General features: G+C 36.4%; 1 protein-coding gene across 1 annotated transcript in view; it reads right to left on the bottom strand.

The window, feature by feature from the left end:
• The window catches only part of FAM98B (family with sequence similarity 98 member B), a 35,734-nt gene that overhangs the window by 7,542 nt on the left and 10,213 nt on the right, over window positions 1-17,979 (bottom strand). Inside the window, exons 4-6 of the mRNA XM_081830873.1 lie at window positions 12,384-12,562; window positions 9,219-9,299; window positions 8,518-8,634 (exon numbers count right to left, since the gene is read on the bottom strand). Of these exons, the coding sequence (XP_081686999.1) occupies window positions 8,518-8,634; window positions 9,219-9,299; window positions 12,384-12,562 (377 nt within the window). The remainder of the gene's footprint in view (window positions 1-8,517; window positions 8,635-9,218; window positions 9,300-12,383; window positions 12,563-17,979) is intronic.

The following is a 17,979-nucleotide window of genomic DNA, read 5'->3' as shown; positions in this document are numbered from 1 at the left end:
AAGAAAACTCAGGGTACAATTGCATACATTCATATAATTAATTGAAAAGGATCAACTGAAAGGACAAACCTTACCTAAAAATAGCCTAAGAAAAAGAATTTTTACAAAATCATCCAGACTAAGGAATAAAGAACAAAAAGACAACCTCCTTGACCTAAAACATGATGACAAAAAGATCAAGATGAGAAGACAAATATCAAGGTATTTCCTAAAGGCATATTTTCTCAAAGTCCCCAAGTTTAAGGCTAGGAAAGAGTCAACATGTCCATGGTGTTTTAAATGGTGTTGGAATGAATTGCCGCTCCGAATGTTCAATGAAAACAACACATCAAAACTCATTTTGGATTTCTGTGTAAATTTAAGGTCAATAATGGAAACATCCTAAGTTAGTATGTTAAGACACTTTTAATGCACTACATTTCACAATTTTCCTTGTATTCTCAAATTCCTTTTTGCCCATTAAAATTCTATCAGGTTAAGGGGCACCTGGGTGGCTCAGTCAGTTAAGCACCTGACTTTGGCTCAGGTCATGATCTCGGGGTCCTGGGATCAAGGCCCGCATTGGGCTCCCGGCTCAGCAGGGAGTCTGTTTCTCCCTCTCCCTCTGCTCTTCCACCCCACCCACACTCATGCGCACGCTCTCTGTCTCAAATAAATAAATAATCTTTAAAAAAAAATTCTATCATGGGCGCCTGGGTGGCTCAGTTGGTTAAGCGTCTGCGTTCGGCTCAGGTCATGATCCCAGGGTCCTGCGATCGAGCCCAGCGGGGAGCCTGCTTCTCCCTCTCCCACTCCCTCTGCTTGTGTTCCCTCTCTCACTGTGTCTCTATCAAATAAATAAAATCTTAAAAGAAAAAATTCTATCAGATTAAACTGGAGACCCAATACATAAGCCAGCTCTATTAACGTTTCCAGAGGTCAATAAAATTGGTATCTCCCATACATCTTAACTTTATTCCATTTCTTGAGGCCCCCAATCATGTCATCTATTTCTTTGGTAACTCATAGCTCTTAGAGTATCTGCGTGTCTTGCATACAATAGTCACTCCAGTGACATGGACACACATACACATCTCTGGAGTTTATCCTGGTGCACATGGAGACTACAAACAGGCTTACCCCATCTGAGAAGCTGATTAGGTATTGTGGATACAGAGATCTTCTAAAAATATTCTATACCTGATCATATAGGGTACTGAAATGCTCATCCAGAACCAGGTACATCATAATGCTTGACACATATGAGGTGCTAAATAAATGTTTATTGAAAGCAAATACATGAATGACAGTCTACAACTCTGCCTTATAGCTATTCTATTACCATGCTAAAAAAATGTTTTCTCAGAGGAGGGTTCAGATAGTGGCATAAAAGGATCCTGAAACTCACCTCCTCCCCTGGTCAAAACAAATACACAGCTACATGTGGAATAATTTCCTCAGAAAAAGTCCTGAAAACTGAATGAACAGAGCCTCCACAAGGAGGAACTAAGAGGCAGCATCAAGAGGAGTAGGAATGGCAGAGACCTCCTCTCACCAAAGGAAAAAAAAAAAAAAAAAAACCACACCAGGCACAGCAATCCACAGTTGGGAAAGAATCTCAAAAAGATGGAATTTCTCCCTGAGGAGTGAAGGGTTAGAGCTCAACACCAGGCACTCCAAGCCTTATATCCTGCACAAAAGAGATAAGCTCCCCAAAAGTCAGACTTCGAAAACAGAGATTACATCCAGGAAAATCACAGAGCTACAGGTAACAGAAAACTTGTCCTTAAAGGGCTCACAGAACGCAGTGATAAAATACAGGTTGGAAAAGTACCCAGACCATGGGTAAAGGTGTCCACTTACTAGTCCTTACTTTAAATGTTAATGAAATAAATTCTCCACTCAAAACACACAGGATGGCTGAACAGATAAAAGAACAAGACCCATTTATATGCTGCCTACAAGAGACTCACTTCAGATCTAAAGATACACACATACCGAAAAGTAAATGGAATAAAAAAAAGGTATTACAGTCAAATGGAAATGGAAAGAAAGCCGGATACCCATACTTATATCAGACAAAACAGACTTTAAAACAAAGACCAGGGGCGCCTGGGTGGCTCAGCCACAGCATCTGCCTTCAGCTCAGGTCATGATCTCAGGGTCCTAGGATTAAGCCCCATATCAGGCTCCCTGCTCAGCAAGGAGCCTGCTTCTCCCTCTCAAATAAATAAATAAAAAATCTTAAAAACAAAACAAAAACAAAGACCATAACAAAAGATAAACAGGGGTATTACATAACAAAAAGGGGGGCAATCCAACAAGAGGATATAACATCTGTTAATATTTATGTACCCAACATAGGAGCACCTAGATATATATAAGCAAATATAACAGACATAAAAGGAGAAGTTGAGAGCAAATACAGTAATAGTGGGGGACTTTAACACACCACTTACAACTATGGATAAATCATCCAAACAGAAAAATCAACAAGGGAACATTGGCCTTAAACAACACATTAGACCAAATGGGCTTAAAAAAATATACTTAGAATATTCCATACAAAAGCAGCAGAATACACATTCTTTTCAAAGGTATGTGGAACATTCCCCAGGACAGAACAGATGTTAGGCCACAAAACAAGTATCAATAAATTTAAGAAGACTGAAATAATACCATGCATCTCTTCCAGCAACACAGCACCAAACTAGAAATCAATTACAAGAAGAAAACTGGAAAAAACAAACATGTGGAAACCAAGCAACATGTATTAAACAACCAGTGAGTCAATGAAGAAATGAAAGAGAAAATTAAAAAATTATGAGATGATGAAAATGGAAACACAACATTCCAAAATCTGTGGGATACCAAAAAGCAGTTCTAAGAAGGAAGTCCATAGCAATACAGGCTTACCTCAAAAAACAAGAGAAACCTCAAATATTCTACACCTAAAGGAACTAGAAAAAAGAAGAACAAAGCCCAAAGTTAACAGAAGGAAGGAAATCATAAAGATCAGAACAGAAATAAATGCACTAGAGACTAAAAAATAAATAAATAAAAAGACTAATGAAACAATGAACTGATTCTTTGAAGATAAACAAAATTGATAAACCTTTAGCCAGACTCATCCGGAAAAAAAGAAAGAGCCCACATAGAATTAGAAATGAAAGAGAAGTTATAATCAATAGTACCGAAATATAAAGTACCATAACAGACTATTATTGAACAATTACATGCCAATAAATTGGACAACTTAGAAGAAACTAATAAATTCCTAGAAACATGCAATCTTCCAAGACTGAACCATGAAGAAATAGAAAATATGAATACACTGAGTATTAGCAATGAAATTGAATCAGTCATCAAGAAACTCCCAACAAAAAAAGTCCAGGACCAGACAGTTTCACAGTTAAGTTCTACCAAACATTTAAAGAATTAATAGCTATTCTTCTCAAATTATTCCATAAAACTGAAGAGGATGGAATGCTTCCATACTCATTTTTAAAGGCCACCATTACCTTGAAACCAGACAAGGACACTAACAAAAAATTACAGGCCAATATCCCTGATAAACATAGACGCAAAACTCCTCAACAAATGATTAGCAAAAGGAATTCAACAATACATTAAAAATACATAATCAAGTGGGATTTATTCTACAGATGCAAGACAGTTTAACATCTGCAAATCAAACATGATATACCACATTAACGAAATGAAAGATAAAAATCGTACAATTGATCATCTCAATAGATGCAGAAAAACATCTAAAAAATTCAACATCCATTAACAATAAAAACTCTCAACAAAGTGGGTAACGTACCTCAACATAATAAAAGCCATATATGACAAACCCATTGTAAACATCACACTCAACAGTGAAAAGCTGAAAGTTTTTCCTCTAAGATCAGGAACAAAACAAGGATGCCTAATTCTTGCCACTGTTATTCAACATAGTACTGGAAGTCCTAGCCACGGGTATTAGGCAAAGGGAATAAAAAAGAAGGGATCCAAACTGAAAAGAAGAAGCAAAACTGCCATTACGTGTAGATGACATGATATTATATACAGAAAACCCTAAGGACTCTACCAAAAAAACCTATTAAAACCAATAAATGAATTCAGTAAAGTTGCAGGATACAAAATTAATATACAGAAATCTGTTTTGTTTTTAAATACTAATAACAAACTATCTGAAAGAGTCTATTAAGAAAATAATTCCATTTACAACTGCATAAAAACAAAACAAAACAAAACAAAACTTAGGAATAAATTTACCAAGGAGGGGAAAGACCTGTACAATGAAAATTACAAGACAGTGATGAAAGAAACTGAAGACAACACAAATAAATGGAAAGATATACTATGCTCAAGGATTAGAAGAATTAATATTGTTAAAATGTCCATACTACCCAAAGCAATTTACAGATTCAATGCAATCTCTATAAAAACACCAATGGCATTTTTCACAGAACCAGAACACTACTACTAAAATAATACCAAAATTCATATGCAACCAGAAAAGATACCAAACAGCAAAAGCAATTGTGAGAAAGAACAAAGCTGGACGTATCACATTCCCTGATTATAAACTATACACAAGCTATAGAAATCAAAACAGTAAGGGACAAGCACAAAAACGAGACACATAGATCACCTTAACACAACAGAGAGCCCAGAAATAAACCCATGCTTGTATGGTCAATTAACATACAACAAAGGAGGCAAGAATATACAATGGGGAAAGGATGGTCTTTTCAATAAATGGTGCTGGGAAAACTGGACAGCTATATGCACAAGAATGAACCTGGACTATCTTCTTACATCATGCCCAAAAATAAACTCAAAATGGATTAAAGACTTAAAATAAGAACTGAAACGATAAAATTCCTAGAAGAAAACAGTTAGTAAGCTATTTGGCATCAGTGTTAGCAGTATTTTTTTTGGATCTGTCTCCTCAGGCAAGGAAAGCAAAAGCAAAAAAATAAATAAATAAACAAATGAGACAACATCAAACAAGAAAGCTTTTGCACAGCTAGGAAAACCAACAAAACTAAACAGCAACCTACTGAATGTGAGAAGTTATTTGCAAATGATGTTACTGATAAAGGTTTAACATCCAAAAGATGTTAGATATAAAGATACAAAAGATATAAAGAACTCATACAACTCAGTATCCAAAAAAATTAGATTAAAAAATGGTCAGAGGACCTGAAAGACATTTTTCCAAAGACATACAGCCAACAGACACATGAAAAGATGTTCAACGTCACTCATCAGGAAAATACAAATCAAAACCACAGTGAGATAACACCTCATACCTGTCAGAATGGCTATTATCAAAAACACAAGAAACAACAAGCGTTGGCAAGGATATGGAGAAAAGGGAACCCTCATGCACTGTTGGTCGAAACATAACATAAATGGTGCAGGCACTGTGGAAAACAGTATGCAGGATCCTTAAAAAATTAAAAATAGGACTACCATACAATCCAGCAATACCACTTCTGGGTATTTACCCAAAGAAAAGAAAAACACTAATTTGAAAAGATATATGCATCCCTATGTTCAATGTAGCATCATTTACAATAGCCAAGATATGGAAGTAATCTAACATCTCAGTGGACACTGACAGAGAATGGATAAAAAAGATGTGGGGAGGTTGTCTGTGTGTATACATACACATATACATAAGTAATGGAATATTATTCAGCTATAAAAAAGAATGAAGTCTTGGGCGCCTGGGTGGCTCAGTTGGTTAAGCGACTGCCTTCGGCTCAGGTCATGATCCTGGAGTCCCGGGATCGAGTCCCGCGTCGGGCTCCCTGCTCGGCGGGGAGTCTGCTTCTCCCTCTGACCCTCCCCCCTCTCATATGCTCTCTCTCTCATTCTCTCTCTCTCAAATAAATAAAATTTAAAAAAAAAAAAAAAGAATGAAGTCTTGCCATTTGTAACAACCTGGATGGATCTTGAGGGCATAATGCTAAGTGAATTAAGCCACACAAAGAGAAATACTGTATGATTTCACTTATATGTAAAATCCAAAAAGCAAACACAGAGCTTTTCAGTGTCTTGCTCTTAAATATGAACAACCAAGAACCATCCTGCATTTGAAGAAAACCACCGCAAGAAAAAAACTAAGAAAAACCAACAAAAACTTACCCTGGAGGAAACAGAGATAATTAAAGACAAAAAATTTTTTTAATTTTTCATCTTTACTTAAGAAGATAATACATCCATAAAAAAAGAAAAAAAATATGAAAAAGGGAAAACTGAAAAAACAAAAAGACTCCCTGGAAATTAAACAATGATGGCAGAAACAAAAATTCAATACCAAGAACAAAATAAAATTGAGGACATTTCTAAGAAAGTATATCAAAAAAAGAAAAGAGATGGAAAAAGAGAAAAAATAAAGCAACTTAAGCAGTTCTGATCTACCCACGATGTTCAAAATCTGACTAACAGAATTTCAGAAAGAGAAAACAAAAGGGAAGAAATTAAAGAAAAATATAAAGGCTAAGAGTCTGCAGATTCAAAGGTCCACTTAGTGTTTAGCACAATAAATGGAAAAAGACCCATACCAACACTTACTATGAAATTTCAGAACTCCAAGGCTAGAGAAAAGAGCCCAAAAGCTTCCAAAGAAAAATAAAAAGTCATCTAAAAGGACACAGAATATCAGGTTTCTCACCAGCAGCACCAAATGCTAGAAAACAATACCTTCAGTATTCTTTTTTTTTTTTCCTTAGGGGAAAATATTTTCAACCTAAATTTTTATATTTACTCACACAATCAAATGTGGCAGAATAAACATACATTCAGAATGCAAGGATTCAGAAAAATCACCTCCTATGCACCCTTGTTAGGAAGTTATTTATGGATTTACTATAGCAAAATGAGAGAATAAACAATGAAAAAGGTGGCCACAGGATCCAGGAAATAGTGGAATAGCCAAGGATAGCCATGCAAAAAGCTCATGATTGCAACAGGAGAATACTATCTTTTGGGAGGGAAAGTATACAGAAAATGGAGAACTCATTAGAATACTTGATTTTAAAAAGTATATTCAGAAAGAAAAAAGCAGCAGCAGCACATAATAGAGAAATACAATCCAAGAAAAAACAAAATCCAGTATTAGGAAGATGACACCCGAAGATGTCCATATCCCAATCCCTGGAACCTGTGAATATGTTACCTTGCAGATGTAGATGTGATTAATTCAAGGATCTTCAGAAGGAAAAATTATCCTGTATTATCCAGGTGGGCCCAGCATAATCATAGGAATACTTAGAGAGACAAAGGTGATGTGAAAATAAAAGCAGAGAGAGAGAACGGAAGATCTTACACTACTGGTTCTGAAGATAAGAGGATGAAGTCAAGAGTCAAGGTACACAGGTGGCATGTGGAAGCTAGGAAATACCAAGGAAACAGATTCTCCCCTGAAGCATCTGGGAGGAATGCTAACTTAACCTTGCTAAGAGTTCTGATCTCCAGAACTGTAAGAGAATAAATGTTTATTATTTAAGCCACTAAGTGTACACTAATTTATTACAGCAGCCATAGGAAACCAATACAAGACACCACATGGAGACAGAGACCACATAAGAACCAAGAAGACAACCAAAGCACCCCAGCAATCAGCAGAACCCAGATGTATGAGACAACCATCTTGAATATTCCAGCCTAGTCCAAGCACCAGCTGAATGAAGCTGCATTAGTGACTCTAGCTGATACAACATGGGGCAGAAGAACTGCCAAGTCAATATAAAAAATGTGATGATGATGATGATGTTGTTGTGATGATACCTGAGAGTAAGAGGCACCAGATTTACCCTCCTACCTGAAACAACTAGCAAAGTGGACAACCCATATGAACCAATGATTTTCAGACACTGGACACCAAAGAGCACAAAAGAGCAATCCCTGAAACGGAAGAAGCAAATGTGGTGAGCCCTGTAATTGTCCCAGCTTACTGTCTGGAGAGTGTCTAGACTATGATGCAGAGTGGAGCAGGGTACCCAGATAAAGCCTGGTACAGATTAAAAGCATAAAATGGGAATGATGGGAGACAACTCTCTAGGACTGTGTGAAGAGACTCATTGTTTCGGAATGCCTTCCTGCCCTCCAACGTCCTCTTCTACTAGAACACAGTCCACAGCCTTAGGACACTTTTAAGAAGACTTGTTCTGGTTCAGTACTACCTGTACTTACTCCAATATTCTGCTTTCTTGACCAGTTGCTCATTATATCTATCTCACTGCCTCATATGATATCCTTTTCTTTATGCATATTATTGCATAAATCACAACATTTAGGAGTTTAAAATAAATGTGACAGATTTGGAGAGAAATTAAGATATCTGCAGACGGAATTTACAAGACTAGGATCATTATATAAGACCAGTAGTTGGCCTGGGCACATGCTTCAGATGGAATGTAAGTGCAATGTGGCACAGTTATACAAGAACAAACAAGAGAGCCTGAAGAGCTGTCACAGAGTACCACCTACAGGACACAAATGGGAAAACAGTCTTACCTTTGCTCTATCAGACCAACCAAAGGACTGCACGGTCACATCTAACCGTTTCATTAGCATCCGCCGGCGGCACTCATATTCACAAGAAAGAGCATCATTGATTCTTTCCAGTTGTTCCTAAAGAATTCAGAAACAAAAATCATAAACTTTACTCTTCCTGACATAGCCCAGAAAAGAAATTTGAAAATTGTAGTCAATACTTCCTACTGATTAAAAAGATACTGTATTTGATGACCACTTTCTGATCCCACAAGACTTTATGGGAAAATTTTTTAAATAATAAAGAGTATCTGATAGAACATTTATGATATTCAGAAGACAGTAAACATATGAATTAAACTCTTACATTGGGAGAGTTTACCTCATCTTCAATGAAGCATGTTAAGTAAAACATCTACTACTTGCTAAGTGGTCTGGACCAGTAAGGAAAGAAAATACCCCAAATTTCCACCTTGCTGACACTGAGCTACTCTCCTTTTCAAATCACAACTATGCTAACATATTGAGTGCTATACATACTCTTGGCCAGGTATTGTTAAAACTAATTAATAATCTGAAGAAATGTTAGGACCTATTACTCTAGGGTATCAATCCATTTTAATTCTCCAAAATAATAAAACACACGCTACCCATTGTAAAATTAGGTGTCCACTAATAAAATTAAGCCATATTCACTAATCTAATAAAGGGAGGGAATTTACCGCCTGTTCCAGATTTAAGTCAATTTTCAGCAGTGGTTTTCCCACATGATTTTTCTGGACTTTCGAGAGAATATCTTTCACCTAAAAGTAAATATAGAAGATTGTGAAAATGTATATCCCTAATTTAAAATAATCTTATTCCATCTTAAAATGTTTGAATGCCAAAAAATAAATGAAATGTTAAAGTGAAATAACTGAAATTCACCTTCACATACCAAGAAAGACTATCACCACAAAGCAGAGTATCTTTTTCAAAGAAGCATTAGTCATATTAATTCAAACTACCTTCTTTTCCTTCTTTTCCAGAATAAGAAATAATATACACAGACGACTACAAGAGTAGCTTCTAAAAGGTTATACTATGAGAATCTGTATGGTCTTATGTGAAATAATTTCGGGAATTTCTCCTTGAAATGGCACAATCTTATGCACACTCTTGTGCACAGTACAACTCTAATTAGGCATTCTGGTTTCATGGTTCAGCAAGACAACCTAGGAGAGCAAGCCCTCTAAATTATAGTCACCACATACACGTTTCGTTACTTCTGCAAAGCAACACTTTTATTTTAGTGAACATAATATTAGTCATTTGTTTTTGCTTTAGCAATTTCAGCCATTCCAATAACTGTAACTTATCCTGAAGGAAATGACTGAAAAATGATAGCTTAGGTTGGGCTCACCCTCCTATCTGAAGTAACTTTCATTATCCAACGAAACAATTTCAAAACCAAATGGCCTATCTATAGTTTCTTAGTTATAAGATAACTAGGGAAAATAATCAAGAGATTTTGAGGCATACAAAGCTTATTTAATGTTAGGGGCACTCTTTAAGAAAAAGAATTAAAAATTGTGAACACAAAATTAGCTCAGAAATGTGGTGGTGATGGCAAGTGACTGTAAATGGGCATAAGGTTTTTTTTGAGGGTGATGGAAATGTTCTAAAATTCTATTTGGATGATGGTTGTACCTCTAAATACACTACACATAGCTTAAAATACTAAAATTTATCTACTTTAAATGAGTGAATTTGATATGTAAACTGTATCTTCAGAAAGCTATTTTTAAAAAATTAGCTTAGAAAGAACTTGTACAAATGAGGGGCCCCAAAGCTTAAGCTTTATTAGCTTCACAGCAAATATGCCTGTATAATGATCCAATTCTTACATATTGCAAAGAATTATTTTAAGATAGTCAACTTCTGTAGATTTCCCACCTATTGTAAATACCTCCTACTTTGATCATTTCATATATTACTATTTGTAACTGCTCACTCAAGTAGGATTCTGAATGCATACTTATAGTTCCTTACACATAATCATATTCAGCTCCATTCCCAGGATTTCAACACTGGACTACAGTTAAGTTTGAGAATTAAGCACAAATAGAGAGGGAGTTAAGAGCACAGACTCTGGAGGTTGCCTGTGTTCAAACCTCAGGTCTACCACTACTACTCAGAAACGTGCCTGTCCCATTTATTAAATCTTTCCTCATATGGCTATTGTAGAGAATAGTAGTAACTACCTCATTATATGTAATGTGAGAACTAAATGAGTTATTATATATAAACATTTAGAACAGTACATGCTGGGGGCGCCTGGGTGGCTCAGTCGTTACGTGTCTGCCTTCGGCTCAGGTCATGATCCCAGGGTCCTGGGATCGAGCCCCACGTTGGGCTCCCTGCTCCGCGGTAAGCCTGATTCTCCCTCTCCCATTCCCCCTGCTTGTGTTCCTGCTCTCGCTGTCTCTCTCTCTGTCAAATAAATAAAATCTTAAAAAAAAAAAGAACAGTAAGTGCTGTATGTTTGTCATTAATATTACTATAATTACATTAGATTCACATTTGAACAGCTTCAAGTTAGAAAATAATTTTCTTCCCCAATGGTGACAAAGTGTATTCTGGACACATCACATGTACAATAAGGAAATTTTTGCTTTTGATAGGTACTGAATGGGGAAAAAAATCTTTTTAAGTAAATATTTGGCCACAATGGCCAAGTAACAACTATCTTATAATTAACCTGCCAGCATTTGAACACGGCATTATGGCCTACTTCAAGTAGGGAAACACGAGGTTTGGGGATATTTTTAATACTGAGACCCATAAAAGGGAAAAGCCTCTTTGGAATCAACATGTAGAAGCACCGGAAGATTAGAAAGAGCCTAGAAATCTGTCTCAATTTGAAATTATCCCAGACATTTTAGCCAATTCCAGATCATTCTTAATCCAAACAAAAAGAGAAAATAAGCACTGAAGATTAACTTGTTAATTCCAGAACAATGTTTTTGAGCAATTCACAGCGTTATTCTTCGGTCTAAAGGTTTCACAAAAAAGAAAATGTTTTTAAAATTGTGTTTTCATCTTAATGATACCAAAATTCTCTTATGTTCAATGAAGACAAATGTATTTTTCAGTTCATAAATTATCAAAGCAAAAGTATTTTATTCAAGGATTTAGTATAACACAGTATATCTAAAAATGGAGTTTTAGTACCTATCTTGAGAGTGTGAATGTTCTTTTCCTTTAAAATAAATCCTGTATTATTCCCCTAGAGGACTCCTAGAAACTAGGTTGGAATTTGGTGTGCAAGAGTAGCATTCTCTCTAATATGTGGCTCAACGGGGAAGAAGGGTGTTTAGTAACTGAAGAGAAAAATTTCAAAAAGTTTAAGGTATAGAGTTTGTGGTTGTTTTTAACTATATCAGGGAACTCATTCATTCATTTTCTATACAACAACACTTACTGAACACCTATCCACCAGAAACTGTGCTTGCTCACTGCTAAAGACAACCACATTACAATTCTATTAACAATATTTTTTTAATGTAGTTTGCCTTCGACTTTGGAGGATTACTCTACTTCTTTCATTATACTACGATACAACTTTATTTAGGAAAGGGATCCTTCAACTTGCAAAGTGATTTCTATCACAGAAAACTCTCAAAAGGCCTAAGGGCCCTCACTCATTAAGATCTGATTCCTGAATATTAGCTATAGGCAAATTAAGTCACATGGATATTAATTCAAAATCCAGAATTTGGTTTACAGAAGATACACTTCTCCTGAAATGGAATGTATCTTAAAAGAAATATTTTCATTTTTAATACATTTACACGTTAGCATTTAATTCCGTTTTTGGGAAATGAAAAATAAAACAAATACAATACCTTTGATTCCACTTGGTTTAGCATAAGCGGAATGTCAGAAGTTGCTGACTTGGGTACACCAAGAGTATCACAGATAGCCTGAACTTCCTGATAAATTTCACTGTTTTTATCTAATTGAGAATTTTTACGTTTCTTGTTCTGCAGTATCTGTAAAGCTTGAAGCTCTGTACTTAAAAATACTATAATAAAAAAAGGGAAAAACATAATGTTAAAATATACAAGAACTACTTAAAAATCCCACTTCCAGGTATATATCCAAAGGAATTGAAATCAGGATCTCAAAGAGATTTACACTGCCATGTCCTCTGCAGTACTGTTCACAATAGCCAAGAGAGGGAAAAAACCTAAGTGCCCTTCAATAGATGAATAAAGAAAATGTGGTATATACACACAATGTAATATAATTCAGCCTTAAAAAAAAAAAGGAAATCCAGCCACTTGTGACCACATGGATGAACCTGGAGGACACTATGCAAAGTAAAGTAAGCCAAACACAGAAGGACAAATACTATGTGATATCACTTTTATGAGGAACCTAACACAGTCCAGCTCATAAAGCAGAGGAGAATGGTGGTTGCCAGGGGATAGGGGAGGGGGAAAACTGGAAGTTATCAAACATAAATTTTTACAAAACTGGTGATCTGTTTTAATAAGGTTTTAAAATCAGAGGGACCTTGGCATAGTACTCATAAGCAAAGTTTGATACATTTTGGTCAGTGATCTCAGGGTCTTGAGGCCAAGGCCCGAGTCAGGCTCCCCCACTTAATGGGGAGTCTGCTTCTCCCCCTCTTCCTCTCCCTCTGTCCCTCTTCCTGCGTTCGCTTTCTCTCTCTCTGAAAATAAAATCTTTTAAAAATATTTGCTAAGGCGTAGATCATTATGTTAAGTGTTCTTATCACAAAACAAATAATAAAGAGGGCAGGAGGAAACTTTTTTAAAGAGATCATGCCTACTGCAGAATTTAAAGTCCGGTAGGAGAGACCCACCAGTAAGTCAATAATTTAAGAATGTAGAATGTGTAAAACTGAAAATATTCCCCCTCATATGCATAGAGTGCTCAACTCAGGGGAGAATGTACAGCTTTAACTGATCTATAAGCTGACAGAGCAATATGAATAGCCATTGGCCTTCAGGATAGACCACCTCAGGCCGTTCACAAGTCCCTCTACCATCATTTCATTTAATCCTTTCAACAGCCATATATAAGAAAATTACCCAAAACTCTTATATGGTTACAGTTTTGTTTTAAATTAACTTTCACTACAGTAGTTAAAATACTGGATTTTTTTGTTGTTGTTTAAACTTATGCACACACACTACAAACACTCCACAACATAGTAGTTTCAACTTCAGCTGAGAACTATCTGAGAAAACTTTAAAAGTACAGACATACCTTGTTTTATTACACTTCATTTTACTACACTTCACAGACAATTGCATTTTTTACAAATTGGAAGGTCTGTGGCAAGCCTGTGTCGAGCAAGTCTATCAGTGCCATTTTCCCAACATTTGCTCACTTCCTGTCTCTGTGTCCCATTTTGGTAATTCTTGAAGGGGATTAAAAATGCTATTCCAGGGCGCCTGGGTGGCTCAGTTGGTTAAGCGACCGCCTTCAGCTCAGGTCATGATCCTGGAGTCCCGGGATCGAGTCCCGCATCGGGCTCCCTGCTCGGCAGGGAGTCTGCTTCTCCCTCTGACCCTCCTCCCCTCATGCTCTCTGTCTCTCATTCTGTCTCAAATAAATAAATAAAATCTTAAAAAAAAAAAAAAAATTAAAAAAAAAAATGCTATTCCAGTGAACACACAAATAAGAAACTGAAACAGCCTTACTGCTCATATGGAGAAAGTCTGAGTGGTCTGAGCAGAAGATCAAACCAGCCACAACATTCCTTAAACCAATCTAATCCAGAGCAAGGCCCTAACTAACGCTCTTCAATTCTATGAAGGGTGACAAAGGTGAGGAATCTTTTTTTTTTTTTTAGAAGATTTTGTTTATTTATTTAGAGAGACAGAGAGTGACAGAGAGAGAGAGAGAGACAGAAGAAAAGTTTGAAGCTAGCAGAGGTTCATGAGGTTTAAGTAAGGAAAGAAGCTGTCTCCACAGCATAAAAGTACAAGGTGAAGCAACAAGTGTGATATAGAAGTTGCAGCAAGTTACCCAGAAGAGCCAGCTAAGATAAGTAATGAAGGTGGCTATACTGAACCGCAGATTTTCAATGCAGATGAAACAGCCTACTAATGGAAGAAAATGCCATCTAGGACCTCTCACCGTCAGAGACAAAGCAATGCCTAGCTTCAAAGCTTCAAAGGGCAGGCCGGCCCTTTTTTTTAGGGGCTAATGCAGTTGGGGACTCTAAGTTGAAGCCAATGCTCATTTACCCTTGTAAAAATTCCTCGAGCACTCAAGAACTTTGCTACACTACACCTCCTCTGCATGTGCTCTATAAATGGAACAACAAAGCCTGGGTGACAGTACATCTGTTTACAGCATGGTTTATTGACTATTTTAAACCCACTACTGAGACCCACTACTCAGAAAAAAAGATTCCTTTCAAAATAGGACTGCTCATGGACAATGCACCCAAGGGCTCTCACGGAAATGTACAATGAGATTAATATTGTTTTCGTGCCTGCTAACCCAATATCCATTCTGCAGCCCATGGATCAAGGAGTAATTTCGACTTTCAAGTCTTATTATTTGAGAAATATAATCCCTAAGGCTATTGCTGCCATAGATAATGACTCCCCTGGCGGATCTGGGCAAAGTCAATTGAAAACCTTCTGAAGCGAATTCACCATTCTAGATGCCATTAAGAACATCCATGATTCATGGGTAGAGATCAAAATACCAACAGGAATTCGGAAGAAGCTGACTCCGACCCTCATGGATGCCTTTGAGGGGTCCAAGACTTCAGTGGAGGAAATAACTGCAGATGTGGTGGGAAGAGCAAGAGAACTAGAAGTAAAGCTGAAGATGTGACTGAATTGCTACCATCTCATGACAAAACTTAACATATGCAGAGTTGCTTCTTATGGATAAGAAGATGATTTCTTGAGATGGAACCTACTCATGGTGAAATATTGTGAAGATTGTTGAAACTACAACAAAGGATTTATAATATTCCATAAACTTGGTTGATAAAGCAGCAGTAGGGTTTGAGAGTATAAACCCCAGTTTTGAAAGTTCTACTGTGGGTAAAATGCCATCAAATAGCGTCACATGCTACAGAGAAATCATTTATAAAAGAGTCGACTGATGTGGCAAACTTCACTGCTGCCTTATTTTAAGCAACTGCCACAGGCACCCAACCCTCAGCAACCACCACCACCCTGATCAGTCAGCGGCCATTAGCACAGAGGCAGGACCCTCTCCCAGCCAAAGATTACAACTTACTAAAAGCTCAATGATAGCTAGTATCTTTTTTAGCAATAAGGCATTTTTAAATTAAGCTATGTACGTTGTTTTTTTAAACATAATGCTATTACTGCACACTTAGTAAACTACAGTATATTGTAAATATAACTTTTATATGCACTGGAAAACTAAAAAATTCGTTTGACTTGCTTCACTTGCTTCACTTGATATTCACCCTATTGCAGTGGTCTGGAAATCAACCCACAGGATCTCTGAGGTATGCCTGTACACGTGCCAGGGTCCCGCCCTCAAAGATTCTGAACCAGCAGATCTGAAGTAGGAGTTAAGCATCTGCACGGTATTAGACCCAAGGTGATTCTCATGGGCAGGCACTGACTTAAAGACTTTTCCACAAAGTCCACAGGTGACAGTCAAAAGAGTTCACAAAAAGTTAAGACCGATATGTATCAAACTGTGCTTAAGAGGACTATGCCAAGGTCCTTCTGATTTCAAAACTTCATTCAAACAGATCACCATCTCTTCAAAAATTTGTATTTTGGACAGAACCTAAGCTGTCTGCCTTTGTTCTAGGAAACGTGTTCTATGTAATACTACAAGCAAGAGTTCAGTCTAATACTTAAAGTGCTAATCCATGCAGACGGCAAACAATACAGTGAAAAGTCTTCCCACCACACATCTTAAGATTCCCCCTCACCAGAGGCAATCAATATTAATTTCTTGGGTATCTTTTTAGGCATATGCATATATATACTGAGAATGCATATCCACCATCTACACACTTTTCTTTTATACAAACAAGAGCATACTGCAGATGTTCTGTATATTTTTTAATTTACCAATACATCAGAAATCATTCCATATAAGCACATCTGATCTATTTTCATTCTAATGGCTGTATAATGGTATCACTGCAAGGATATACCATTTCTATTTAACTACTATGAATAAAGCCATAATAAACATCCTTTTTATATATCTTTATATACTTAGGGAAATAGGTATGTATTCCTAGTCTTGGAATTTCCAAGTCAAAAGGTAGGGGAATTTTAACTGTGATACTAAGAATTCGCCCTTCTAAAAGGCTGTACAGTTATTCTCCCATATTTTCATGCCTACTGTATATGAGACTGCTTATTCTCCCCCAATACAATGACCTCTTTTTTTTTTTTTTTTGGTATTTACTCGCCTGTTAAATGAAAAATGGTATCCTGTCATTTTATTTTTTTATAACTCTTTAAATCTGAGGAATACTGTGCATCTTTTCATGTTTAGAAGCCATTTTTTAAAAAATTTTTCTGTCGAGTGCCAGTTCATTTCTTTTGTAATTCACACACTTTTCCAGTGAGTTTTTATTTTCTTCTTCTTGATTTATAAAAGCTTTTCACATGGTAAGGACTTTGGCCCTTATACATGTTGCAAACATCCAAGAAAAATATGAAGAGGCTTATTATATCAGTATGTTTTAAAGACAGCCAAACTCAAAGATGGAAGAGATGGTGGTAAGACTGTGAACTGGTATAATATATCTGAAGCAAAATATGGCAATATACACCGAATATTCACTTTTAAATATTTATAATCTTTGTCTAAGTAAAAGTAATCAAAAATTTGAACAAATTAAAAATAGAAAAGAATCTAAATACCCGGGGCACCTGGGTGGCTCAGTCAGTTGAGCGACTGCCTTCGGCTCAGGTCATGATCCTGGAGTCCCGGGATCGAGTCCTACATCGGGCTCCCTGCTCGGCAGGGAGTCTGCTTCTCCCTCTGACCCTCCCCCCTCTCATGTGCTCTCTCTCTCTCTCATTCTCTCTCTCTCAAATGAATAAATAAATAAAATCTTAAAAAAAAAGAATCTAAATACCCATTGTATAAAAATGTTATGTCCATAGCATAAAATGTTATGTAGCCAATTTAAATTATTTTTTCAAAAAAATTTCAAGTGATGGGAAAATGCTCACAACACATTAAATAAAAAGAAGAGAAGGAATTGTTGTATCTATGATAGACTCTAATCTTATTTAAATGTATGTGTATAAAGGAAAAAGAGATGGAAAAGAAAATACACCAAGAAGTTATTAATGATTCTCTCTGGGGAGTGAGATTATCAGTGATTTTTTTCTTTACAATTCTTTCAACTTTGTAAGATTTCTATGATGAGTATGTAATTTTTTAACATATAAAATTTACAATTCTATTTGTAAGCGTACAGTGGCATTAAAT

The sequence above is a fragment of the Leptonychotes weddellii genome, chromosome 9, assembly GCF_054177405.1.
Source record: "Leptonychotes weddellii isolate Sample4059 chromosome 9, ASM5417740v2, whole genome shotgun sequence".
NCBI lineage: Eukaryota > Metazoa > Chordata > Mammalia > Carnivora > Phocidae > Leptonychotes > Leptonychotes weddellii.
Note: the sequence above shows the minus strand (reverse complement) of the source record. Positions and strands in the feature narration are given on the sequence as shown.